The sequence below is a fragment of the Dromaius novaehollandiae genome, chromosome 14 (genome assembly GCF_036370855.1).
Source record: "Dromaius novaehollandiae isolate bDroNov1 chromosome 14, bDroNov1.hap1, whole genome shotgun sequence".
NCBI lineage: Eukaryota > Metazoa > Chordata > Aves > Casuariiformes > Dromaiidae > Dromaius > Dromaius novaehollandiae.
Window position 1 is genome coordinate 19,397,284 of NC_088111.1, and position 27,502 is coordinate 19,424,785.

The 27,502-nt window shown below is 40.6% G+C and overlaps 2 protein-coding genes across 10 annotated transcripts in view; one reads left to right on the forward strand and one right to left on the reverse strand.

The window, feature by feature from the left end:
• Nucleotides 1-14,730, reverse strand: part of GTF3C1 (general transcription factor IIIC subunit 1) — a 57,179-nt gene extending 42,449 nt beyond the window's left edge. For both annotated transcript variants that reach the window (XM_026107711.2, XM_026107710.2), the window contains exons 1-8: nucleotides 14,470-14,730; nucleotides 13,451-13,660; nucleotides 11,844-12,020; nucleotides 7,823-7,966; nucleotides 7,120-7,216; nucleotides 6,305-6,428; nucleotides 2,022-2,180; nucleotides 534-649 (exon numbers count right to left, since the gene is read on the reverse strand). In XM_026107711.2, the coding sequence (XP_025963496.1) occupies nucleotides 534-649; nucleotides 2,022-2,180; nucleotides 6,305-6,428; nucleotides 7,120-7,216; nucleotides 7,823-7,966; nucleotides 11,844-12,020; nucleotides 13,451-13,660; nucleotides 14,470-14,690 (1,248 nt within the window). In that variant the 5' untranslated portion in view covers nucleotides 14,691-14,730. The remainder of the gene's footprint in view (nucleotides 1-533; nucleotides 650-2,021; nucleotides 2,181-6,304; nucleotides 6,429-7,119; nucleotides 7,217-7,822; nucleotides 7,967-11,843; nucleotides 12,021-13,450; nucleotides 13,661-14,469) is intronic.
• KATNIP (katanin interacting protein) overlaps nucleotides 14,716-27,502 on the forward strand; it is an 82,823-nt gene continuing 70,036 nt past the window's right edge. For 4 of the 8 annotated variants that reach the window (XR_003260354.2, XM_026107705.2, XM_026107708.2 and 1 more), the window contains exons 1-5: nucleotides 14,716-15,028; nucleotides 15,125-15,266; nucleotides 15,751-15,827; nucleotides 19,360-19,529; nucleotides 24,595-24,677. Coding sequence is in view for 5 of the 8 variants with exons in the window: in XM_026107705.2 (XP_025963490.2) it covers nucleotides 15,766-15,827; nucleotides 19,360-19,529; nucleotides 24,595-24,677 (315 nt within the window). In the remaining 3 variants the exon portion in view is untranslated. Of the gene's footprint in view, nucleotides 15,029-15,124; nucleotides 15,267-15,750; nucleotides 15,828-16,827; nucleotides 17,153-19,359; nucleotides 19,530-24,594; nucleotides 24,678-27,502 lie in introns of those variants that run through there. The other 4 variants (XM_026107706.2, XM_026107707.2, XM_064520593.1 and 1 more) reach the window with 4 other exon arrangements.

The window sequence follows — 27,502 nt, forward strand, 5'->3', positions numbered from 1 at the left end:
TACTACGGAACACTGCGCAGCTGTGCCTGGTAGAATCCCACCAGCTGGGTTGGATCACCAGAACATTTATTCTATACAGTCAGCAGATATGAGACAACGTGCATTTTTTCCCCAATCTTAATTACTTAAGCACTCAATCACAGACAGCAAAAAAAAACAAGGAGAAAAAATTGTACATTTGGGTCATTGAACTATTAAATGTCAGGACATCTAATCAGAAAACAACACAGAAAGCATAAGCTAGGAGATCAGATATGCTGCATTCTGCCAGCTAGGCTTAGTCCTCAGGCTAGTTCTGGTAGGTTACAATTCTGTGTATTGTAACTGAATACTTTTTGAACACTTCTCTTGCATCCCTTTTCCTCAGCTGAAGCCATAATCTTTTCCATCCCACCAAAACTCTTTTGCTGTCAATTGTCAAATCCCTTCACTTTCTGTTTTACGAGGTTAGCAATGTTTTAACTTATTATCACAGCAATCACAATTGGAACTCCGGTTTTAAAAGTATCTGAATTATTTTATTTTGCCATTACCTTGACAACTTTGTATCTCTCCAGAAGACGACAGAGCATTCGTGCTTCTAGCTTCCCCACATTCATAGCCAATCGAATTTCTGCCTGAGAAATACCTTTGGTTCCCCTGCTTTCAACTATTTTAGAAAGGAAAACCAGAAAACATGTCAGAGAAATAATGTGATTGAACTACATATGCATACATTTGTATATACCTTCCCTTTACTCTGAATATCTGTCATTAAGTTAAACTTGTCTTAAAACCTACGTAATTTGGAAACATATGCCAGAATACAAACCTTAACATTCACCACTAAAAAAAGGCAACTAAAGAATTCTCACAGGCACACACAATATACAGTCAAATATTGTCATAGAGAACCTATTTAGGATTATTTTGCAGGAAAAAAAAATCTATGACATTGTATTTTAAAACTGGTAGATGCTACTTTAAGAGCTTTTGCTATTTTGGCGGACCATGAGGGGCAGTGAAAACAATGCCCTGATAGAACAAAGTTCGAAGGTGAAAGTTTAAGATTAAAGGCTCGAGTGGACTTTTCCCCTGACAGCTTTCTACTGTCAGATGTCTGTTTTTCCATTATGGAAGGCAAAAGGGGTAGGAAAAGAAGAGGAAACACTATTTTCTTCCTCACCTTTTCTCACCCCAAGCACAAGGTCCTTCTGTTTCTATCCCTCCCAACCGTCTTATTTTGGGGATTCTGAATAGTTGGTAAGCCTACAGGGAGGGGTAACAAACGGCAGCATTGGAAAGGTAGCCTAGTCACAAGGCAGCAACCACCACTGTCACAAAGTGGGGGAAAAAGCCTGAAGTCCTCCCCTACACAGTTATAGAAAAAGAGATTCTGAGTTCTTGTTTAAACTGTGAAAAAGGCCCAATGAAAAGCACATTAGCCCAAATTAAAAAAATAAAAACAAAAAAACCCAGCAGCCTGAACTGTTTAATTCCCTTTAAAGACAAATTAGCTTGTAAAGCATTTAAAAAGTATTAGTTCTTTACCGCATATAAAGGAGCAAGACATGAAAAGATGAACTAGTAGGGGAAATACTTCAAGCTAAAAGTTTTTAATACCTGCATGTTTTCTGAATTCCAATAACTAATTGATATTTTGAATCAAGCAAATCTTGTTAAAGATTTAGCATCATGCTCTTCTCAGAGGAGATGCTGGAAAGTCTAACAACCATGGCTGAGCTCTTTTATAGCAGAGTCATGGTGTCAAGCCACAAGGGAGGCCCAACTCTGACCAACACTGGCATGCTATACCTCGAAGTTTCTGACTATCCAAACAGCTGCCCCAAAAGGTAGGAGAAAAATATTTTCCCCTTCTTACACATAGAGAACTGAGGTACAAAGTGATTAAATGACTGCCCCAACCACCTACAGGAAGCCAATAGTTCCAGTCTAATCTGAACATAAAACTCATCTTTTTGCTGAAAAAATGACACCACACATGCACACATACACACACACAATCTTAATGCATCACCTACTTAACTCATAAGCCTGGGTGAGCATATCCCTTTCACAAACAATATCCACAGGCTGAACAGCTTTTGTGATCATCTCCTCTTCATCATCATCATGATAATCTTCCATTTTCTTTCGAAATTCCTTTAGTAGTTTAAGGCAACGGACCATGACATCAGTCCCTGTAAATATGAACACTAACATTAGCAAAAACCCTGAAAAAAAATCGGGGAGGGGAGGAGAAACTCCAAGCCATTTCATTTCTTTGGAACTCTGGACTAAAGAGAATGCAGGACTAAAAAGAAGCACACTAAAAAGTAGTGCAAAGGGGAACAAGAGGCAACCGCCGATTTCTAGGAAAGAATTGTAACAATTCTTCTGCATACATGAGTCTAACTAACTAGTAGAATTTTTGAGATGCTCCAAACTTTTACGTCTGTATTCATATTTGGAGTGCCCAATACAAAGATCCATGAGTGGAATGGAAAATGCTGCTGTAACAAGAGGAATATCAATAGTAAAAATAAATCAGCAAAATGAGTAAGTGCTGATCCACAAAGTTACATCTTCAGAACACCGATCTGACTGTGAGATCACTCATGCAGGTATAAGACCTCCTTTTATTCTACAGACTCAAAGCATTTGTGGTTTTCAATAAACACAAATCACATAATGAAATGCAGTCATGCTTCTGAAGATGATAAAACTAGTTAGATAAGCTACATGGCTGCCACATTGTTCCTTAATGCAGGACTGCCTTTCCTCAGCAGCTGATCAAAGCTGACACTAGTTGGTGGGCCCTGTTGGGTGCTGCCCCCAGTAACCAACATTTAAAAGTCCTGGGTGCTAAGAGAACTCTCAGTTAAATCTTACGTCCTAGCACCTTCTCCAACATGTATGCAAATACAGAAGGAAGCACGCACTGAGCAACTAGCTGTTCCCTGCCTCCTGAAGAAAAGGGTCAAACAGAACAGTCCTACCTCACCCAGCAGGCTCTGACAGCATGACTAAAATGTACTGTTATCTGCACAGCTCCAACATCACCATGAGAACAGGTTTGTTTCAGCCTTCGTCTGCAGGCTCCACGATACATGATATTAGCTACATTAATGAAGCTTTCTGTGCAACAATGTATGAGAAGCTAAACTTATAGATTTCTTGCCCCAAATCCTAAACTACTTTCTGCACCTAGGAAATGGCTAAATTTGTTAACACATGATGTACTATAACTACAAGCAATGAAAACAGAGAAAGCTTTCTACTCATAATCTAAGGCTGTTGTATACAAAGACAGACAGACAATACTGCTACTCACCAGCCACAAGACTCATAAACATGATTCAGTTACACATCTTAACAAGTTACCATGCACTAGCTGTGCTGCAGCAACCCTCCACCTGCTTTGCCCTTCTGGGATCTTACAGAAGAGGGGGACAGATGACTTTGGGATAACTGTAGTGATCCTCCTCCCTGATACAAGAATGAGTCAGTATCATCAGTGCCATCCAACAGCTGCTGAACAATTCAGAGACCAGTGTTTAAGGTAAACTAATACCAGGCTACTGTACACTGCCAGCTTGTAAAGTTCAGCAATTCAGCAGCTACTGCAGAAGCAGCCAATTCATCCTGCAGCAGTGGATGTGAACCTCTAGAGCCATCTCTGCTCCTCTGGCAGAGTTCTCCTCTGTGATAAATGCCAGGCAAAAGGCTTTAGTTGAAAATCTTTTTCATTGAGGTTTCAGTTAATGAATTTTATCTTATGTTTGCACATGATCAGTTACTGAAGCCTAGCTGACATGAAGTTAATCCGTAGTAACTTAATCATGTGACTAAACTCCAGGCCAGATGCTCCTTTTATTTTTTCCCCAATTTGAATCCTTTCGCTGCCAGATACTGCTTAGAGCAGTAATAAAGCTCTGACATTCTGGCAGGGGCTGTAGGCACTGTTACAAGGTCCTCTGTGTTTCTACAGCCCATTAGTTTTCACTTCAAGCAGTATTTGAAAAAGCATTTCTTTTTACTTTAGCGCCTGCTGCTCAATAATGTGCTTCCCACGGCAGACGCTCTGGCTTCATCCTCAGTGGGTCCCATATATTTCTACCTCCTTTCCTGTATAAGTCCAGAGATTAAAAAATCTTGATCTCTGATGAAACTCAGCCATTATTAATTCATCCTAGTTCAATACTTAGAGCTTTTAAGGCATTTGGTGGATTTTCAGCTTTTACATCCCTAAGTTAGGATGGAATCATCATTCAAGTTAAAGATTCATTAGTTCGTTTTTTTATGGCAAAATTTTAAGCAGTAAATGCAGCTACCATTGTGCCAACATATAAAGCATCTAGTGCCTTGTGTGTTGCCACCAAGCTCATAAATAGACTTCTTGCATTTCCTTGTCTTCTAAGTAGATACTTAAATTGGAAGTTAGCTTTGTTTTTATTACTGATTATAAACCCTATCTTTTTACAATACGGTCTAGTCTTCTGGGTTTTATCTGCAAAAGTCTTGAGCTCATTAGAGCAGCTCTGACACCGACTTCAGTAAGAGGAAGTATAAACAAACATAACCTGGTATAATAGTACTCAAGGACAATGGACCAGAGCATCCAGATTTTTGTCAATGACAATGATAAACAGCGTCTAAGTGGCTAAAGATATCCTTGTATGACAAGCCACCGCACGTCAAAACATTTGCTTAAACCAGAAATACATTAACTATGCACAATATCTATTTTATAAAAGTTTGATGACAATTTTATCATATCTTGATCCATTCTGGAATATCTTCAAGGATCTGCAGTGCCTTCTTGAAACCGAACTTCTTAACTGAATTTTGCTCTATACATCACCCTCTGACGTTCTTAGAGGATGAAGGTGTATATTTTATGACAAATGGTCTTCCCAGTCAAAAGTTGCTCGTACCTAATAGAACTCCTTCAGCCACTTCTTTATGTATTCGGTACAGCACAGGATAATTCTCACTGAACCTTGCTAGATGTTGTAGCTACTTTAGGCCATTGCTTTCTTTGTTCACAATATAATTTCCCTGCTCAGACATTTCCTTCACCCATAGAGATTTGAAGTAATTGTCTTATCAAGAGCCTTAATCTATCCTCCCTGCAATGACATTCACTTTCTTCTTTTCAAAATTCTCACATTTTGTTGACTCTTTCACTTCTTCCTTTACGGTGCAAATAATCTTCCTTTATGATCATCTTATTGGTGAGAACTATCTCATTTGTGATGAGAAATAATAATTTTTTGCACAAACAGTTCACTGCATTTCTGAAAAACACCCTGTTCATCTTTTAGAACTATTTTCTTTTTACTGCCAATTTAGGATTTTCTGAGATTAAGTAAAATTTGACTTAGATTCCTTTCAGCAATTTTATTAACTCCTTTGCTGATACTATCCTCCTCATACTTTCTGTAATTGCTTCCTGCAGCTTTTCCATACATCTCATCTGCATCTTCTTCAAAAAGCAGTTGCTTTTGTTTGTTCCCTGTCTTCAATGCAGATCTACTCTTGTCTTTCCATTACATGTCTATAAATTATCAACAGTTTCTGTAAACCTATAACTTTGAATGCAAAATAAGTTGTCCATAGACATTGTCCTCTCATGACAGATCTAAACCCTAAAGCGTTTGAACCTTGTTTGAACCAGCCAAACCTCCAAGAAGGGGGATGCTCCCATGGCCCGTACTCCTTCTTCATTGCAGTTTTCAAACTGCTAACAACTGTAACCAGATTCTACTGCCTGTTGGTTATTTGATTACTTAAGGTCACAGTTAATGTCTCCCCCTCTATCTCAGCAAAGAATTCCTTGTCTCCCTCAGGAGACTATGGCTTTTTTGAATAGCAGTTCTTGGCCATCTTGGCTACTTTAAAGAATTCAGAGGTATCAGTTGTGGCTTTTGTCGCTACAGCCATGTGCTAATGTTGCCAAAGCTTACTTTCATAGTTTGATATGGAAATTTCCAGAGAAACTCTGCTTTCTGACGACTTTCAGCAAAAGACAATTACTGCTAAAATGGCCAATTTCTTTAGCTTGGTATTTACTGATGGTGGCCTTCTTTTATTTATATAACCTTTCATAAGAATAGTTTGTTGATTTATCTTTCAACTTCCCACCTGAAGCAGACTCACAAATTCAAAGTGGGCTGCAGTGTTACAGGTTTATTAATACATTTCTCTAAATAACTGCAAAGACTGGCTTTCGCTTAAGCATGTTATAATTCAAGATGTGAAGTTTATATATTAAATGGAATAAATAGAATTATACAAAAAGCAGGAATATGCTTCTAGTTACCTTTCTTTGTCTTGTAGGGTCCTCCATCAGGGTGTATATCTTGTAATGGGATAGATATTACCTTGGCTAGGCCAGCATTCATCATATATTGATATAGGCGTTTGAAAGTTCTTTCACAAAGACCCTAATGCAAAGAGCAATGACAAAAGTCACTACTGTAGCCCAAAACACTGTATTTCAGGAAATCCATAGAACTATACTTTGATCTTCACAAAGAAGCAAACATAAACATCACAGGACCAAGGAGCTCTCTAACTCCATGATCTTTTTCTACAACAAGCCTCTATTCTTTATGTGATTGATATCAGAGACATTCATATTGTTGGTTTTTAAATGCAAAATTTTGGGACAGTGTATCAAAAGAAGGATCTTAAAAACCTGCTAGTACAGATACCAGGCACAGGTAGAGGTGCTTCCGCATGCTGTTCTGTCTGAGACTTCCTAGCTCTGCCCTCCAAGGAAGCAGCAGCAATCAAATACAAGAACACCACTGGGATATTGTTGTCTGGATATGGAAAAAAAAAAAAAAAGGATCTGGAACAGACTTTTTTCTGAAGCTGTGAACTGAATAGAAAGCCTTCCTTATAACAGGCAGTGAGAGTAACTTGATCTAGAGCAAAAGACCAGTCTCCCAAGAGAGTTTTTTTTTAAAGATTCAATAAACTAGCAGGTTCTTAATATCTTTCTTTTGATACCCTACCCCAAAGTATTGTGCAAGGTTAGAAACAGGCAGTATGAATGACTCACTTTGATAGTAATCATCTAGATTGCATAAAAATACGAGTGAGAATTTGAAAAAGAATCATGAGTCTTACCAATTCTTCCCTCAAGTTTCCTAATGTTTCCATCTGGTTTGAACGAGCGCTTAGCATGCTTGAGAGCTTCTCCATCAAAATATCATATTTACTCCTCCTAACGAAGAAAATAAAATTATTTGACATATAAGCGCATGGGCATAACTTTAAAAGCACGAGGTGTACACCATCACAAAATATTAGTCACTAGAGGATGTAACCTGAGAAGTGGTATTAAATTGTTTTAGGAATTACACTTATTTTTTTCTTGCTGTGAATAGACTTCAAACATGATCTAAGAATGAGATCAATAACAGATGGGAGAATCTGTCACTAAGAGAACCAGACTGAGGGAACAGTGACAAAGCCCAGGCTATTACTTCATTGGCAAGCCACAGTAGCACAAGTTCTAATCATTCACAAGAAAGGAAAACAAAATGTATTAGAAATGTGTTTGAAGCAGGGACACTCAAAAGTAACAGAATGATTAAAGCTACAAGAGTAAGGCTTATGTAGCCAGGTGACAGACACCGGCATACCCTATTATTTACAGCTGAAAGAAAGGGAAGCTTTTATTGTCCAGCATCTGGAAAAGGAGTTAATACAGAAATCAAGAGTCAATACCAGGGAATTTGATGGTTCTGTGACATGAGGGCAACCTTTCATCATACTAAAAGGTCACAGTCTACGCTGGAGATATTATAAACATCTGAGTGGCACATACCTATCAACATGAAAGCGAGTCAGAAGCAAAAGAATGGAGTGTTGCTGTGCTCCGCTTGGTAGTCTTATGACATGGGACTGCATTGTTATGAGACCATTTCTGTCCAATACTCTTCTGTGATAATGAATTTTTCCAGCATCCACTCTAAAGAAAAGATGGCAAGATATCCATAGTAATAGGAGATTCTGCAAAAATATTCTAATGACCTGGTATTCCAACACCCTTTATCTAAATTATCTATGGTCTTAGTGACACATGTTCTTTTAACTTTCAAGGTGACATTCTCAAAACTAGGAAGTGCCAAAATTGAGATAGCTTGTGAACTTTATTCACTCTACAAAGCATTTTCTATTACTTTCATTTATTTCCTGTTCGTTGAACAAGACAAATGCCTTTATATAGAGAGAGTAAATTCATTCATGAATTTAGCTTCATTTGTTTCAGAAGGGAGGACAAAAATTACACAATAAACAGTCTTCTAGGTAGAGCTGGACAAAGCCTTGTAAACTCGAAGCTATTCTTTCTTTCAAAATAAGTTTTTACGTGATGATAAACAAGCCACTTAAAAACAAGCTTTTCAGAGCAGCTATTAAGTAGGAACCCTATTTTTAGGCACACAATTCAAGGCATTATGACCTAGATTTCTGCCATAGCAACGGTAGGGAAATGACTTACCTCTGTGCCTACCATATTGATAAGACTGCAAATAGAATACAGAACCCAATACAGTGCTCTGGAAAATACTCGAGAAATACATTTTTATAGCTTTCCTCTGAACTATGTACTGGAAAACAAGCTTTAGTATACAATACATGAAAAGCTTAATTTATTCCTTTAGAGCAGGAGATTTGGCAGTGATTTTAAACACTGCTTATGGATAATCAATGCGCAGAAGTGAGTGCCTCTCAATTTCTGATTTTCCCACAGCATTAAGGAAGTGCCTATTTCTGCAGAGAATTTACAGTATGATTTGGGTATTTTGCCTCTTGTCCTTTGAAACAGAAAACACAGGACGCTGGCTGTGATGACCTGGGCATCACTTGTATAATAAATTCCCTCTGATTCAAGCAACATTGAGCACAAGTAGTAGCTTAATTCCTTCTGTTCTCTGCATTGTATTCAGTTGTGAGAGAACTGACATCCTTTAAAGCCTCTAGCCTTCTATAATGCACTTAGACTTAGAATCACGGAATCATGTTGGTTAAAAATAGATCTATGGGGGTCTCTAGTCCAACCCCCTGCTCAAAGCAGGTCCAGGTAGAGCAAGGTCAGGGTCTTGTTTAGCTGAGGTCTGAATATCCCCAAGGATGGAAATGTCACAACCTCTCTGGGTCCCTGTTCCAATATTTGACCACCCTCATGGGGGAGAAAAAAATCGCTATATCTATTTAAGTTTCTTGTGTCCCAATTTCTGTCTGTTGCCTTTCATTCCGTCCCTACGCACCTCTGAGAAAAGTCTGGCTCTGTCCCCTCCACATCCTCCCATTAGGTTGTTGAATATAAGATCTCCTCTTAGCCTTCCCTTCTTAAGCTAAATAAACAATTGCATTGTATTCAGGAAGTCAGGCAGGACCAGTAACTTTTTATCTTAAGCTCTACGAAAAAAATAAAACAGACGGCTATTCTTAACAAACTGACTCTATAAAAATAAGTAAACAAGACCCTACCAGTCTTAACAGTTTTGTTTTCAGTGAAATGTTTTGGTAGCAGCTAATAAACCCCAAATCACACATGCAATGACAAGAACAATTTGTGCTGAATAACTGTCGGTTTGGCAAACACTTTGCATGTGTATTGAATGTCCAGCAAAGGGCCACTAAGATGATTAAAGGATGCGAGCATTGACATACTAGGAGAAACTGAGAGGCAGATTGTTTAGCATGGAGAAAAGAAGGCTCAGAAGGGATCTTATCAACATGAATAAACACCTGATGGGAAGGGGTAAAGAGGACAGAGCCAGACTCTTCTCCATTATATCTAGTGAAAGTAATAGAGGTGATGCACACAAATTGAGATACAGGATATTCAGCTTTTTTTAAAGAGAACTATTTCACTGCAAAGGTGGGTGAACACTGCAACAAGTTGTCCAAAGTGGTTCTGGAGTCTCCATCCTTGGAGATACTCAAAACACAACCGGTCAAGGTCCTGAGCTACCTGCTCTAGTTGACCCTGCTTTGAGCAGTAAGGTTGGACTAGACAGTCTCCAAAGGTCTCCTCCAACCTCTATGAGTCTATGAATATAGCAGGGATCCTGTAAAAAATGAAAGTGATTGTGTTATTAAATAATATATAAAAATACACAAGTAAAGAGGGATAAAATATAGTTGCATGGGTGACATTTGTTCCGACATTTTCCAACTTCTGCAGTTTTCTTGTTGCTTGCTTTTTATATATGTATTTCTAGTCTCATATTCTAACCCTATATTTGAAAAATAAAGAAGGAAAAGAGCAAGTGAAATAAACAGCCTAACATATTTTATTAGTAGGATAAGAACTTGTATGTGAACAGAAAAGCCTTTTACCACTTCAGTGAACAACAGTAGCAACCAGTCATCCCCTTCGAACCAGTGCTGAGAGGCAGCTAATACAGTTTCAAGAGACTAGTTGATATACATGAATGCTGGGACTTGGAGATCTCGGATTAAAATCCTATTCTGAAGAACACTGGTGATTAGTCTTGTTTTTAACTTCCTCCATTCTTTTCCTCTTTTGTTTTCCAGACAAGCTATTTTATCCTCTGTCTCCACATAATCAGGATTCTAGTAAAAGGAAAATATTACTGTTTGGTCTTAGTTCTTACGCTACATACCCTCCATAGCTCCTGACTGATAGGAGAACTACTGTAGTGTGTTATCTGGTCTAGGTTCTTCAGAATCTTCAGAAGTTATGTCCTAATTACGACTTTCCGATTTGTTTAATCCAGCTAAGCAGAGAGATGTGCCTCTGATCTTAACCTTTGGTCTCCACACAAAACCACAGCCTAATGAAATGGTTTGATGAGAACCAATATTGTCCCACCAGGCCCTCCTTCCCCCTCCTCTCTTCCTAGCTCCTGGCTGCACTACAACCACTGTCCCCCTTGTGTTAGCTCTGATACTCATCTCACTCCTTGGTGAGCCGACTCAAGCCACTGAACTGGCAAAAAACATCCACAAAAAGTTTATTTTTTTCCTGTCACTTTAGTTAGCTAAGACACCTTCCAATGGTGTCTGTTTGGGTAGAGAGAGGAAGCACAGAGGTGCAGTTGATGTAGGGCTGGAACAGGCATGCTAGGGCCAGAGCAGGGGCCCAGAACAACTTGGCTGCGAGCGCTTCTTAGTGGTTCTGGAGGCTGAGATCCTTGACCAGAGCAGCTGGGCCATAGCCAACAATAATGCCAGTGTAGTTTAAAAGCCACATATATTTCATCCCCAGAAGCAGTGAATCCTTAGCAGGGGTGCTGATGCACTGCAGCATTGCCATACAAAACCAAAAGTTCCCTAACAGGTTGTGTCGTGCTCCTCCACAACAAAATACAATGTCTAGTTTGGGAGCTGGTTACTCAGGCTCCCATTCAAGTGATACAGGGAAACGTGTCCCACAGGGCAACCATTAACCAGAATACCTTTGGCTTGCAACCAAACAGAGGGGACAAAGCCAGGCATCTCTTCACAACTTGGGCAGAATAACTTGCTTACTCAGCAGTTTACAAAAGGAAAGGAAAATCCCCCTCCAGCTGAAATTTAAAGAAAGTGATTTAGAGAGAACTTCCCCAAACCAGAAACCTGTGTACTGACCTAATAGACCACCTGTGGTTTCGTGAGAAAGTATCAGGGAATTTTAAGACCTCAAGGAAGAGACCAACACCTCTAGTAACACAGGCTCCAAGAACCAAAGTGCTCCTGTCAGTAAGGATGAGACACTCCTGATATAGATAGGAGTTTCACTCAATACACAGAATTCTTAACTGGGCAGAACTTTATAGGTAATCAGTGGAAAGTATTAGCTTCAATTTAGTCTACATAATAAAACCTGAACTTACTTGAAAGCTCCACTGTGAAGGTCCCTCTGAAGCTCTCCTTGCCACCTAGCACGACCTAAACGCTCCAATATGCAGTAGGAGAAGTCAGGGAGTTTTAAGTCAGGATCGCCCTCCCAGCCTATTAAAGCTCTGTAACGCTGGTCTTGGGAAGCAACAATGACTAGTTTCTCTCCCCATCTACGAAACAGAATGAAAAGTAAGAAAATAAATTTAAATCCATAAACCCAGGGATATTAACCTCTTCCTCCCCCACCCAAGGCCATTCTTGATTTAATCAGCACAAACCGAGCTAAAGATCAGAAGTGCTCTCTTTCAGTGACTATCCACAGTATCCACCAATGCCCAAAATGTTTAAGTGAAACCCAGGCAAAATATAGTATTAATGCTGAACTAGAACATCAAAACATTGTTTGTTAAATTCCCTACTCATCTCCAACTAAAATTTTCCTGATTTCTTCCTGTTTTCAACCATGTCTTAATGAAGTCTCAGTAAATAGCAAACATCAGTTTCTACTAAGGATAAACGGCTTACTACTTGTATTGTGAAAGCTGCTCTGATTTCTCATTTCATTTCTCTATATCAGCACAACACTTTGCTTTAAAGTGTTGAGTGGACTGAGTAAAAAATAAATAAATAAGCTGTTTTGTGACACACAAAACAGACAGCAAAGGAATACATTTAGCCACTGCATAGAATTTAGCCTACAAACTCCCCAAATACTGTAACAGTGACATGTTTGTAGCAAATGTTGATAGGTTCCTAAGCAGCTTGTTTAATAGTATTTTACTCCAAACAACCTATTTGTTAATGTATACATTACAGGATCACATAGACTATTGTACAGACAGGACCAAGGCAACACGCAATCTGAAAGAAAATGAGTGGCATGTAAGCTTCAAAGTAATTTGAGAAATGCTGAAATTTAAAAATCTACATTTAGAGTTTTCAGTTGTTAAAATGAAAAATAGCCACAGAGATGCTAAGTCAGACAAAGTATTTGTTTTAGTCCATGCAGCTGGACACAGACTATTCACATAACTAGCAGTTCAAGCTCATAAAGATTTTCCATAACTGGCACCTTCACCAATTGAATTAATGTATTGAGAGGCCATCAAGCATCTTTCAGATCCCTGCAGTTATTTCTTTGTCAAACATAAAGTGTCTACTTCCAGCAACAGAGGTGTATGAATGTTTAACTAGCCTTAACCTGTTTGGTTTTTGCTTTTCTGCCAATACGTAACTTTTTTTATTGAAAAATTTCTCCCTTCTGAAGTAAACATCCAATAGTTCATGTAACTGTGAAATGTGACTGCAGTTACGTTTTAGCAGCATTATAATAATGAGAAACATTCAGTATCTGCACTCCTCTGACAAAAATATTAGAGGTGAATAGATTACATCTTGAGGGAAAGCACTAGTGCAGCACAGATAGAGAAATAAAAATTATCTAATGTGGCAATTAGGAAAAAAGTAGTCACAAAAACCTTACAGTAATTTAAAAGCTGACTGAAGGATGACTCTAAGACAGTTATTTGAACACAGTGAAAGGACTGAATTTTTAAAATTTAATTGAAAGTCATTAAATGCCTATCAAAATTTTACTCACTTTTCAACAGCTTCTGTGTAAGTATAACAAGGCTGCAAATCCTTCGTCCTTATTTGATCAGTAATATTTACTCTCTCTTTAAAATACTGGCAAGAACCTTGTATGCCGTCTTTATTATCCAAAATCATGTGGACTGGATAAATATCATCTAAAGGAACGGGATCTCTTTTTGTCTCCAGTATTCCAGTTTCAAGGTCTATTTCTTCATATCTGAAGTAAAAACAGAGCCAACATTTAACCAGGTAACAGGAATTTGGTGCTACCATCAAGTATGTTGAAAAAAATAAAATTAAAATCTTCTGAAACCTCAAAATTGGCAAACTGTGAAGTTAGGGTTACACCCTCCAAATAACACCAGACCTCATCAGCATGCAGAGCATACAAGGTAGTGAGGAAGTAGAAAGTACATTACTTGCTCTTCTAAGCTTTAAGAATATTGAAGCAGTTGGAGGAAAAGAAACATACATAAATACTGGTTTATAGGAAAGGAAAACAACAGGCACATCTGTCCTTTTGAATTTGGACAGATACATTCTGCTTGCACCTCCGTGGCAAATGAATAGTCTTTGGAACAGAAACCCAACCAGGACTCTCACCCAGATCTCCCAAGTAGCAGACTAGAAAACTACCCTCAGTCTCGCTTCCTGTCACCCAGTGACTGCTCAAGCCTTCCCCCAGGGAACCCGTGTAGCTCCAACGGAGGAGCTGTCCAGGTGCCCAGTGGCGCAGGCAGCCTCCGCGGAGGCTGGAGGCCAGTCTTGGACTTCCCGGGTCCAAAAGAAACAAGCCCTCCCCAAGCCTCCTGCGGCAGCAGCGGGCTGGGCTGCTCTGCCCGAGGGGAAGGGGAGCAGGGCGGCGCGCGGCTCCGAGACGCAGGAGCTGGCTGCGGCCGGGCGAGAAGCACTAGCCCCTCCGAGACTGGCGGCCGGGCCCCACCGGGGAGGGGGCCCGGGCCGGGGCGGGGACCCGGGCCGGGGCGGGGGCGGCCGCGGGGCCCGGGGGACGGCCGCAGCCCTCACCGGTCGTGCAGGCGGAGCGGCGGTCGCGCTCGCGGCAGCAAGTAGAAGCTGATGCCGGGCTGGGCGCTGAGCGCAGCCCACAGGAGCTGCCGCGTGGCGGCCTCCAGGGGCAGCGGGAAGGGCGGCGTGCGGGCGCCCAGGCGATGCCACAGCGCGCCCGGCGTGATGCCGTCCAGGCCCTCCAGGGCTACCTCGTCCAGCAGCGCCCACAGAGCCTCCATCCCGGCCGCCGCTTCCGGGCAGGGGCCCGGCGCGCCGGAAGTGACGTTCCACCTGCGACAGTAACCAAGGAAACGCACAAACGGGGTAGCAGGGGCTGAGGGGCCCGGGCCGGGCGGTGGGTTTCGGTGACCTGGCCTGGCCTCCTTTTCCTCCTCTCGGCGTGGTCCCCTGCCGAGTCGCTGTGGGGGCCGCCGCCTGGGGCGGGCCGCGGAGAGGCCTCCTGCGGGAGTTCCTCCAGAGCCCGGTATCTGCAGAGGGAGCGGTGGCAGTGTGTGGCCGGACTCCCGGGGCCGTGTGGGGAGACCTGCGCGTTCAGCCCCGCCACTGCGCTGTCTCGGTGAGGGAACAAGAAGAACAGGGGGGTATTTTGGTAGAGATGCTGTGCAACTGGTAGTAGACTTTTTTTTCTTTCTTTTTTTTTTTTTTGTTACAGAACTACTTAAAATATTTTGGGACAAGTTCAAACTCCTCAGTGTATAAGATGGGACCTAGTTAACCAGAACTTTCAGCAACAACCCGAGAATACTCAGTGGGAATTCCAGGGAAGAACACATATTTCCTGAAAGGCAAGCAAGGTAAATTCTTTAACTAAATGCTTTAATTGTATATAAACTCTGAAGTGAGTAAGCTCTATGTTCAGCTGACCATACAGGTGGTAGTAGTTCAGGAAAATCATCCTACAGTTGGGCTTTAGAAACAGCCTGTAATTTGAAATTATGTTCTCCAAAAGTATGGTAATGCTTTAGCACCTAACTGACCCTTTCAAGTTGTTCCCAGAACTAAATTTCTTGTTAGTCCTTGGATTATAAATTCCTCATAGTACGTGCCTTCCTTTTCTATCATTTAAAGCTATTTATTGCATTGTGAAGGGTTCTGAAAAATAAGTAACGCTTCCTCTGTTCTTCAAGAAAACCATTCATTATGCTGTTTTACACTCTGTTGAAGAAGTTGCTCTTTTCAGTTTTATAGCATTCGTCCTTACTTGGGTGGAAACACACTAACAGTCTTTTCTAAATCATTTTTGTACTTAAGTGTGACAATTACATTCTCTTGTTTCAGCTTTATATTAAGGACATGGTGACTTATTTTGATGAAAAACATGATGAGTATTTAATATCCCTTCAGCAAAGAAACCGGTAAGATACAGGACTGCTACCATTGTTGAGTGTATAATGTCTGTTGTATACTATGCAATATAGTGTCTAATATCAGCTGTTGTGAATTATTAGTTTAAAAACTTGGTTGTGATGCAAAGTCTGGTTTGATTTGTCTTAAAGCATTCAGATGATTTTCTTTACTTCCTTGTATTTGCTAAGGTACAAATCAAAGCTTTATTTTTAAAGACCACAGTATTTCTTCAGTATCATAAAAAACCACATAAAATTACTTATTGCCATTACTTACTCAAAAGGCTTTTGTTTATAGAGCGTATGAGGCTCTGGGGTCAGGAATAACTGACACCTCACAGTGTGTGAGAATATTGTTATGAAGCAGGGTTTTTGTGTTTTCAGAAATACAGAAAATTGCATCCAAAAGCTGCAAAATTTCCCAAGTCAGGTTCTACTAAGATTGGAGATAATGACATCTAGGTTGCTCTTGCAAATCTTTGAGTCAACTTTTACTGACTTCTGTATATGTTTGTATCAACTTTCCCGCTTGAGGAGGTGGGAACCGTTGTATCTTAGGTAAGGTTTCATAGATTAATTCAGAAAGATCCACAGAACTTCCTCTCTGCATTCCCTCCTGTACCACAAGCCGTAACATTTTCTGTCAGATCCTGTAACAAACTTAATGATTTTGGTCAAAAGCTTCAAAATACTACAACAGCCACGATTGTATTAAAAGAGCAGACAATTTCTGTGAACTGAGGTGCCTTTCGGAAGAGGCACGCTGCCAGGGCAGAAACGACAAGTTTGGGTAGCGGTGGTGCAGGGCTGCCCGCGTTGTAGGCGGCGGGGAGCTGCCCTGGGCCGGTCACAGCCTGTTCCAGCCGCTCGGAACCGGTGGAAACTGCCCCTTGCGCGCCAAAACGCCAGCCAATCAGAGGAGCCCGCTCCCCCCCCCGCGGAGGGAGTTCTGAAAGAGCCGCCGCGAAGAGCGGGCGGGGGCTGCTGAGGACGCGGCTGGACACGTGCGCTGGGGGAAGGCGGCTCATGCCGGAGCCGGGGCGCTCCTGAAGGGATTGCGGCCCGTGGGTGACCCATGCGGGGGCAAGTACAGCCTAGAAGATACTGTGGCCCCTGGGCGACCCATGGTGGAGCAGAGAGGAAAACCAGGGAGAAGCATGGAGTGTGTGTGTGTGTGTGGGGGGGAACCAAGAAAAAGTGAGAAGGTGCAGGCAGAAATCCTTACCCACGTGACCCCAACCTCTTGGGCTGCCCGTCACCTCACTGAAGAAATTCGGATGGGCTGAGTGTCACCTGTGGTGAAAACAAGGGGAGCCGAGACTTGGAATGGGGAGGTAGGTATTGGGCTGAAGCTGAGCCTGGAGGAGGAGGAGGGAAGGTGGTAAGTGTTTGATTGTGTTTCCCAGTACTCGAATCAGTGATCAGAAGCTGGTGTTAATTGGCAGTAAATTTAAATTGAGGGGGGGAAAAAAAACCAGGACTGTTTTGCCTGTGACAGGAATTGGTGGAACATGCAGCTGCACCTGCACCTGGTGTGGCCTGGGACTGGAGTATGTATTTGAGACTACAGAAGAAGCCTTGATAATTCTCGTATTGGCAGTTTGGGAGTTTGTGTTGTTGCAGTGCAAGTGGTGCACTCATGTAGAAGGGAAGGGGGCCAGTGTGAAACAGCAGGAAACAGAAAGGCTGAGGGGACCCCAGAGAGCTCTTGTCAGGTGGGAAGGTGATGGGGAAGAGAGGGGTCGCTGCCTGCCCTTCTGGTTATGTGTTTTTCAGGAACACAGTGTGAAGTTCGTATTAAGTATATGTTGAGACTGTTACAATGTTAACTGTGGGGGTTGAACTGTAATACTGAGGTTCAATGTTGAAATTGATACAATGTTAATCCTGATAATCTGGTCCACTGGGGCAAGGGGGTGGAGTTTGTAATAGATAAAAGTTCAGATTCTGCTAATGTTAACCACTGAAACCTCATTCCCTGTAACAACGTAATACAGAAGGAAGAGTGGCTCTTGGATATCAGGGAGCTAGTCTTTATTTTTGGCATTTGTAAATGTATGTTGAGTTTTGAGATAATTTTGAATAAGAATGATAAATGGCTAAGAACTACTAATATGCGTTAGGAGAATTCAGTTACTATTTTCCTGGTTAGGACAGCGCGTTAGGCCTTGGGTAAAGAGTGTTGTTGAAGGAACTTCAGCCTTGTTTTTCTGTGAGAGAACCTGAAGAAGCCTGTTCTCTCAGCTGATTCCTCCAGCTAAATGACTTCACAGGCAGGTCTGGCCTTGGAATATACAATGACTGACAATAGTAAAGCAATTCACAGGAAGAAAATAATTACAGCTTATAATGAATGGTAACAGAAGAAAACATGCTCCTGGCCCACGTATGATGCTCTGTTGATGATGACTGAATTTGTCCAAAAGGGTAGTAAGAATCTTTTGTGGAAACTGCCTGTCCGTTCCTCTGAACTGAAGTTGATGAATTGTACGGTTCTGTTGCCAGAAAGTTCAGAGAGATGAAATTCCAATCCCATATGTCTTCTGAAGATTTTTCTGACCTTTTTACCTCTTTTTCTTTTAAACCAGTTGTATGTTACAGTCTTGTAGTTACTTATTTATTTCACCAAAAATAAAAACAAGAAAAAATTCATCCGCAGGCAGTTTTAGAGCCTTCACTAAATCTTAGGTATTGGTGACTTACTGATTGCAGTGTCTACTTTATAACACAGAATTAAGAATTAGATTATTTTCATAATTGGTAGTTTGGTGAAATATAGTGTCTTTCTGGTGCCAAAAAGTTTTTGGAAAAACTGAAAATGCTCAGTAGCCGTGTCAGTTTGTGCACAGTTGAGAATAGCTGTAACTTGTGTTATGTTCAGGGTTTTTATGAGTTTCTATCCCAATAGGTTTAAAGGCATTTAACTTAGCTTAGTATTGGTTGATCTCTTCTGCGCCATTCAAAAAAAAAAGTCCTTGTTTATTTTATTTTTTTACCAGACTTTTCTGTTATTTCTAACATTACTGTTATTTCTAACATTACTGTTATTTCTAACATTACTGTTATTTCTAACATTACTGTTATTTCTAACATTACTGTTATTTCTAACATTACTGTTATTTCTAACATTACTGTTGACTGGGAGTTTTTCCCCATAAGTTTCAAAACACAAATAGCAATATTTTTCTTTTATGTTTTATTCTTGAGAGAAGCTCAACCACTTTTAAGCTCTTTTTAATTAAAAAAAAAACCTCTCAATAGTTCTCAGACAGAAATTTTGTGCACTATATTTCAAGTGGAAAAATGTGAAATTAGAAGCAACAGAAACAGTCTTCATAGATGCTTGGTCAAATTTAAGTACTGACACTGTGTGACATGTTTAAAAAAGCTCGGTCCTGGAAGCTGTATTCAGAAACACTTTTATTATTCAAACTATGAACATATTTTTCTGCTTTGTGATACTGTGCTTGTGTAATAATTGCTAATATGACCACCTGTATAAGCAATGCATATGGATGAGTTATTATCCTTTCTATGTTAGGATACTGAGACAATTAAAAAGAAAAGACCCTATACAAATCAGACTGGAGCAGTTAGAACAAGGATTTTGTCTGTATTTGAATGGAGCTAATTCAGAGCTGAGAAGTTATCCCAAAAAATTCAACTCACAAGGCTACCTTAAAACTGAAGCAAGGACTGCCAGGACAAGTGGTGAGTTTCATAAGAGTTTTACAGAGATGGTAGTCTAGAACTGTGTTGCGGGGGGGTGGGGGGAGTTATGTATTATGGTATTATTATCTCTGGGTTTATTGCAAACAGATTTATTGAAGATGGCTATGCAGTGTAGTCATAACAAGCGAATCTTACTGCACATTCGTTATTGCCTGAGTCTCGGTTTCTTACCGCTCCAACGGTTTCTTGTCAGAGGCTCTCTTAACTCCAGGAGAGTAACCTTGAGGGGTGTCCCAACTCAAGGGGAGATTCACCACCACGCAGCCTGCTACTGTGCAGGAGAGCTCAGTGGGCTCTAGGCTGCAGCACTGTTTATGGGCATGGAGTTTGACTCATGGTCATACAATATTTGGTGCAGAGATGTACTGTTTTTGCTGACCTCATGCCATGTTGGGGGAAAATATACCCCTTTTTGCTGACCTCATGCCCATTTCTGGCCTCACCAGTTGCAGCCAGTATCGCCTAGTTCCTTCTGGTCAGCACTGAGCACTGTCAGTTATCTGCAGTCAGCTGGGGCCTGAGATATGGGGGGGTGGGGGCGGGGGCTGGAGGGGGGTTGCGCTCCACTACAAACTATTTTAAATGCTTTCTCAGCAGAGCTGTAATCTGGTTGGTGAGGCTACTGGTTAGGCCTAATGAGTCAGGCTGTGATAGTGACACAGCAGCATCTGAGGCTGGTGAAATAAAACTCCATGAGACCCCTTCATCAAAGTACTTAAGTTGCTTGTGTGTGACAAGTAGTCTCTGTGACATGCTGTTTGTTGCTCAGTTGATCCCTAACGAATTCCAAAGTTTAAATTCACTGCTCTTCCATTTGTTAAACCATTATACCTGAAACTAGAAGATAGAGATGTGTACGTGTTGCCAGTATAAAATAATTATATAGCTTTGTCTGGGGCATAACACTATTGATAGGTTTTTAAAATCTGAAGGACACCAATGTAATCTAGTCTGGTTTCCTGTGCAGCATAGACAGTAACCAAGTTGTATCCAATAATGGGTGCATTAGGCTCATAAGTTTTGTTTAAGCTATAATAGTCCTCTTAAAGAGACATGTAAACTTTATTTAAATATTTGAAGTAGGAAAAATCTACCTTTTTCTTGTTTATTGTTCTAGTGATTAGCTGGTTTTATTTAAAATGTGTATCTTATTTCTAGTTTAAGTCTGTCTCTCACAACAGAGAACAGTGTAATATCAGGAATACTTTTGCTTGTGTGAAGTTATAAAATGTGATCTTAGTGATGTTCTAATCATTTAGCTTATTAAGAAGTTTATTTTGTTAAATCTCTGTGTAAAGCAGTTTACCAACCTTGCTGCACACTTGCTATAACCTCTTAGCAGGCACCATCTGCATAGAAGCAGTACCTACTTGAGCTTTATTTTCACTTAATATTGAAGACAATGAGTTAAAAATGTTATAGAAGAGTGTTTAATATGATTGAAAGTGTATTAATCTCAACAATATTGGAAATTAATTTTAACAATACTAACTTCTTTCAGCCAATGTTGTGACCATGACTGCAACCTCTGTGTTTCTCCCCCCATCCCCGCTGCTACATTAGACTCATGCTATTTGTTTTCAAGTTTAAGAGTGTTCAGGATTAGCCATGTTCTACTGAGTGCTCTGAAATTGGTCTTACTTTCTCCATGTCTCTTTTTTTAGTTTCTCTCCAGTCCTCCACATACTTTCAGCCATTGCTACACAGCAGTCATCTTTTTTGTGTAATGATGCAGCAAAGATGGTGTTCTTGAATATTGAAAAAGAAGGAAATTGTATGCCTCTGTCATACTGAGATGCTAGACCATCAGGTAGCTAAAGAGGGTGTAAAACAAGCTTTTTGACTTTTGTGATCCAAACAGTTTGGAAGACCATTGCGGCAGGAGCTGTAATAGAACTCTTGTCAAGAGTAACTTCCTCTCCCAAGTTCTGTTGTGCAGCTGCCAGCTCTAAGCTTCCCCAGATTTTTATGATCACTTGTTGTTACTCGATTCAGTTTGGGTAGAATACTGAGTTTCTGTTTGAGACCTGTGCTACTGTTCCTTTAATGACTTCAGTGGGAGTCTGTGATCCCTGCTGTACTTCCGTTGAGTTATAGACAGTAGCATTATTTCCACTGGAGAGGAACTTAGTGTTTTGGTGCACTTTAGCTGTCTGATAGTGTTATTTTAAACATGTAGAGCTGTAGTGAAGGATATCAACCAAATCATCATTCTGTTATTTTGTTTCTTTCATTTTATTTTATTGCTAGAGCCTAGAGTGGCAGTCAATGGTGATTTGTACAAATGTCTTGCCTTGGTGTAGTACCTTAGCAGTTTTGTACACCATTTCATTTCTAGGCATCTCTCGATGATAGAATATGGTTTTACTTACAGAAATGTTTTCTAGCTGAGATACAGCACTGAATTTTCTTCCCTATCTATCTCCTCTGGGAGTTATTGTGTCATTTATTACTTCTAAAGCATCCATCTATAGGATTAGTCTTCTCTGAAGTGTCAGGATTGTGTCATACTTTATAAAACAGGATGGCCACCCTCTTTGTGGTTCCTGAAAGTATTATCATAAATATTTTTGTCCATGCTATTTTGTCTGTGTTCCCTATCAGATCTGTTGTTGGAGTAATTCATGAGGGCTATAATGAAGTGATGAACAAACTTCTTGGAATAATCCACAATAGTTAAAATATGCTTAGGCCTAATAAATGAGTTAAATTAAACGATGGGTTTATGATGTGTAAGGTGGTGATACCGGTCTCTGGGTACATAGTGATTTCTTTGGGTGCATAACCCAGACATAATTTCACAAACAACTATGCACTCCCAGCGAATGTGTGGTTACAAAGATGTGGCTTAAGGGTAGCATGGGGTCTCCTTCATTATGACAAATATTTTGATAACTTAGTTCTTCACTAATGGAATGGACGCTGTCAGCTCAAACTTTCTAAAGGTTGGAAGGGAATAGCACCAGTTGACCTAGTTTGTGCAGCAAAACAGGAAATGTTTGGTGTTCAAAGCCCTACAGTAGGATTTCCATCCTACGGAAAGGATGTTGTTATTCTGAAGCAAGTTTACAGCACAGGCGACTAGCTAAGTTACATCTACTTTGCTTGGAGTTTGAACTACTGTCCTTAGTGGCTTAGAGTGACCAGATCATGTGAATCCATAATAAAATATTCAAATGATTCTGAGAACCAAATACTCAACAGTATTTGAGTCCCAGTGTGTCCCCTTTTATTTATATTCACACCATCCATGAGTGGTCTTCTGGGCAGTTGTTTAAAGAGAGGAGTTGCTTAGGAAGTAAAATTTAAAGACACTTCCAGTTCTGGACAGTTCACTCTCAGTGCCAAAAGAGCCCCATAGCATTCAACACCAATGCTGATGACTGCAAAATATTTCTGGAGCTAATTCTGAGCGGCCTGTGGAGCAGTAGGAGCTGTCATTGGAGGAGGCTGTTTTATCAAGCAAGACACAAGACATTTTCTTCCCTGGCACAGTCCACTTCCTCTCCCCTCTTTTCTTTGTCCTGTTTTAGACCTCTTCGGGCAAGAGGAAGATGCTCTATGCTGAAGCTATAGAAGAAGCTGTTGTTCATCTGTGCTGTAGCTGTATGATCACTCTAAATTGGCATTAAGCCAACACTGTTGCCATAAAAAATGGTCCTCCCCTCTGCCTGCTCTCTCCCAAGTCCTTGTACCAGTGTTTGTGCATTCACATGGTGCACCAAATTGGACAGCTGATTGTGATTAAAAGTAATCTTTCTTTTTATTTTTTCCTCAGTTAAAACTTGCCTGTATCAATTCTCTGAACAGTTCATTGCACAGGTAGGAGTATGCTTGTCCAAAACAACAACCAAAAAAAAAAAAGACATTGGGAGTTCGAATGAGCAACCTGATCTAATTTTGAAGTAATCCCTGCTTTGAATGGGATGTTGGACTAGGTGACCTCCAGAGGTCCCTTCCAGGTTAAATCTTTCTGTGATTCTATGACCTTGGTAGGAAGACTGCTGCTTTTGTTGGTAGTGCCAGTTTCTGCTGGCTTAATGTGACCATTAAATTATGGTTTAAAGAAAAAAGGTTTTGCATCGGCTATTTTTTTCCCCTGAAAAGGAATGGAAGCTGTAAATCTGTCTTGGACATGGGAAATGATACCTTTATTTAGGATGGTATTGAGAGTCTTGCTGATGTCCTTGCGCCATTGAAAGGAGGAAAAAAAAAAAAGGTACATGCCCTGTGACCTGCAGGATACTTGTCTGTGTTTCAAAGTGTTGTCTCTGAAATTCATTGCTCCACTGTAAGTTGGGACCTTTGCCAGCACAGGGACCATCTGTTCTGCTTAACAATACGCAGAGAATTTTCACAGAAGTTCTGCCACCAAATGTTTCTTGACTTAAAAAAGGAGGAAAATGACTATTTGTCCTTCATTCATGACTTTTTCACAAAGAACACTTCTCTGCGCAGTATGTTAAATATCTAATACATTCTATTTAATCTGCTGATTCCCTAGTATGTTTTCCTAATTCAAGAGTAAGTATGCAAAAATCCTGTGTAAACCTAGCATAACATCTGTTGTTCATTAAGATGGTCTTGGGCTTGCTCTATCAGTCTGCCCTAAGTGTTCTGGGCTCTAATAGTTTTCTAAGACAGCTTAAATTCTACCCAGCTAGGAATTAGAATGATGTACACACCTATTCTAGAACATCTTTCTGTATGGTGAGCTGCACATACGCTGATATGAAAATGTTTTTTTCGTGCAAACATAGCTTTAAGCAGTTTATTTTCATGAGCATACATGGTGGTGACTATTCCCAAAGAGCTTCAGAACTCCTGCTACTAACACAGGACTAGCTGGTGACTGAAGCAGGGAGCCTTTTCAGTTAGTTGTTAATGCTATTCCAATATGAATGATGGATGTTTCTCTCCTCAGCTGGGGAACTGAGGACTGTTTAAAAAATATTTATGTAAAAACTCTGAGTAGGGTGTATATTGTCAAATATTCTATTTCTGTTTTCTGTCTTGTAATTCTTGTCTTGAAATTCTGGAACAGCAGCCCACCTAGAAGAGAGGGAGTTGCGGGAATGGAGCATACAGACTGCACCAAGCAAAACAAAGCGCAAAGGATGGCTTCAGGTAAGGCTTAGGTTGGAAATCATTTTGTGGGGAAATGGTTACAATTGGTAAATAACAGGCAGTTCATATGCCTTGGGCTGATTTCTCATGGAGGCTTGGTGTTGATCTGGTCTTGGGTACTGAGTGCCAACATGAATAAATACCCTAACCAATATTTTGTCTGCTTTGAAGTCCAAAGAGGCAGAAGATCTCCTTGAAAAAGTCTGGATTCAGTGGCATCTGTTACAGAAACTTCTGTAGCCTTGAAGTGATTGATTGGCTTACTATTCTCCAGCAGAATAGCTGCTGCTTGACATCTCTGCTGGCACGCTTAATCTCTCTAGTGCAAGGATGGAAAACCTCATCTTGGAGATCTATCCCTGCTTGTTGCTGCATTTCTCTGCCCTGCAATACTGTTAAGGGGACACATAGGTGTGATCTGCATAGCTTGAGTTGTAACTGGTGAGAAATTACTGTATATCAGAACAGAGGAAAACGCATAGAAGTAGTAAAAATTCCTTGTCTGTAAGAAATTTGAGGCCATTAGCTTCATAGTTCTTGGATCAGTGGAGAAATCTGTCATCTTTTCTTTTGGCTTAAGGCAGGATCTGATCTAACAAGTCAAGGAAGATGATTCATTTAACAGAACAAGCGTGTATTTTGAACAAGTGGAGCGTCTGTGACCCAGACAATTACCCTACTTGATTAGCAATGGTCTTGGCTGAATGGCCAGTTTGTGCTCGGATGACTGAAGGTCAAGGGTTCATCTCATGCAGGTTTTCTTTTCTTTCAGCAAATACTGCAAATTCAAGTTTTTAGGCTGTGTTACTTTATTTATAACCTTTGCTACTTATTTGGATTCATTTTCCAGGCTGTTTCTCTCAGTAGGTATCTGCTTGCATACTGACCTGTCAGACCTCGTTTGCTAGTCATAAGCTACGTCATTCTAATCACAAGAGCCAAACAAAGAAGAAGGTATCTCCTCTGACTGCACTGGAAAGTTAGCCAGCTATAGGTACCTGTACTACCTCAAACTAGCTACTACTTGAAACTAGCTTAGGGTGATATCTGAAGTCTTGAATCCGATTGGATGGGAGTATAGTGGAGTTATAGTAGCTAGATGTACAGCTAGAATTATTTAGCTAAGGAATGTGCAATCACTGAGTAAGCTGCAGGTGGTGCTAGACAGCAGGTTGCATTGTTCTCGTTTGTGTGGTTTGTGTTTGTGTTTTTTTTTTAAATGTAGCTTTCATGCAATATTTGCTAATTCTGTTATGGGTGCAAGAAGTATTCAGCGTGGTGTAAGATCTACATTCTTCTCAGTGCTATAGAATGCTTTGCTGTTTCTGGATGTCTTCCTCCATCTAGATCTTCAAGCCCTCCATTTCACAGAATAGATTCAGAATGGTACTTTATGGCAGACTGAGCTTACTAGTTCCCTGTCAGAAGACTTTTTTCATCCACAGCTAGAGAAATTCAGCTACCTAAATTTACCTGCCTAAATAGACTAGACTGTCACTGTGGTATTCTGCAAGATGTTGCTGTTCCTGTGGGGCTTCTGGTCTAAGTATCCTGGATTGCCACCAGAGATAATACAGAGGCAGCTAACTTTAACTGTTTGGAATAATGGTAAACCTTAATGTCCAAGTGAGGTACGTCCGGTTGTAATTTAATATTCATCCTATGGAAGGTCCTTCTGTTTCTATCTGGCAGCACTGACAGCTTTTCAGTGAGAGGTCTTGCCTCTTCCTGAGACCTGAACTTAGTGTTCCCTGCCTTTGTAGGTGCACTATTTTAGCCAGTAGCTTGCTATTCTATCTGACCATGAGCAGGACCTTCCTGGTGTTCTAACAAGGGTGGAAGAGATCCAGAACTTGATAGTGGTGCCCCCGTGACAGCCTTTACCCAGACATGGTCACCTTGTAAACTCGCCCTCAAACCACTACTTGAGTTTGCCATGGAATTAGTCTTAACCAGCCACCTAACCAGACTTACTGGTGTCTTGTTTTGTTCCCTTCTGTTTTTTCCCCTCTCTTGAAATGGAAGGTACTGCTATATACATTTCAAATGAGGAGAGCCCTGTTCTTGCATTCATTTGACTTGACTGATGTCCCTGTAACAAACAGAACTTTCCCAGCAATTTCCCAATGGCTTTTTTTGGATAGCCAAAGGACCCAGCAATTTTGATTTCAGGCTGTGCTAAGGTATGCCACAAGGCCAGAAGGTAGACTTACTGACAGAACGTGTTCTACTAGCAAATGCCTTAGCATCTCCTCTCTGGGACATCTCTGTTCCTGACAGTTACAAAATGATAGAGGAGTGTATGAACAGCTGATAACTAAGTTTGGTGTCATTGTGGAAATTCCCAGATCATAAGTTGCCTTTCATAAAACTGTATTCCCATCATTGAGTTCTGAGACTTTCCTGTAAGTGATCTCTGTGGAGGGGTTGTCTAGAATGGAATGTGTATCTTTGCACAAGAATTCAAAAGTGGCAAAACAGTTACTTGCAGATAAGTTTGCTCCCTGGGAGAGGCATATGGACTTCCTGCTTTCTATTTCTCTTGGAATACTGAAGTAGTATGGCATAGAAAGGTGAGATTTCTCAGATCTTCATGGGTTATCCCTCAGTAGCCATGTGTCAGTAACTGGTGGTGCATACGCTTTGCCTGCATCCTAGTTATGAAGTAAAACAGTAATTTGAACTACCTTCATAGCCATGTCTATGACATTCTCAAGGGCAAATCAATCTGAGTTTGAATATTTGTGGCACAACATTTCCATGTGCCCCCAATACATTACACACAAGTAACACATCTTCCAAAAATTGTAATTACTTTAAGTAGT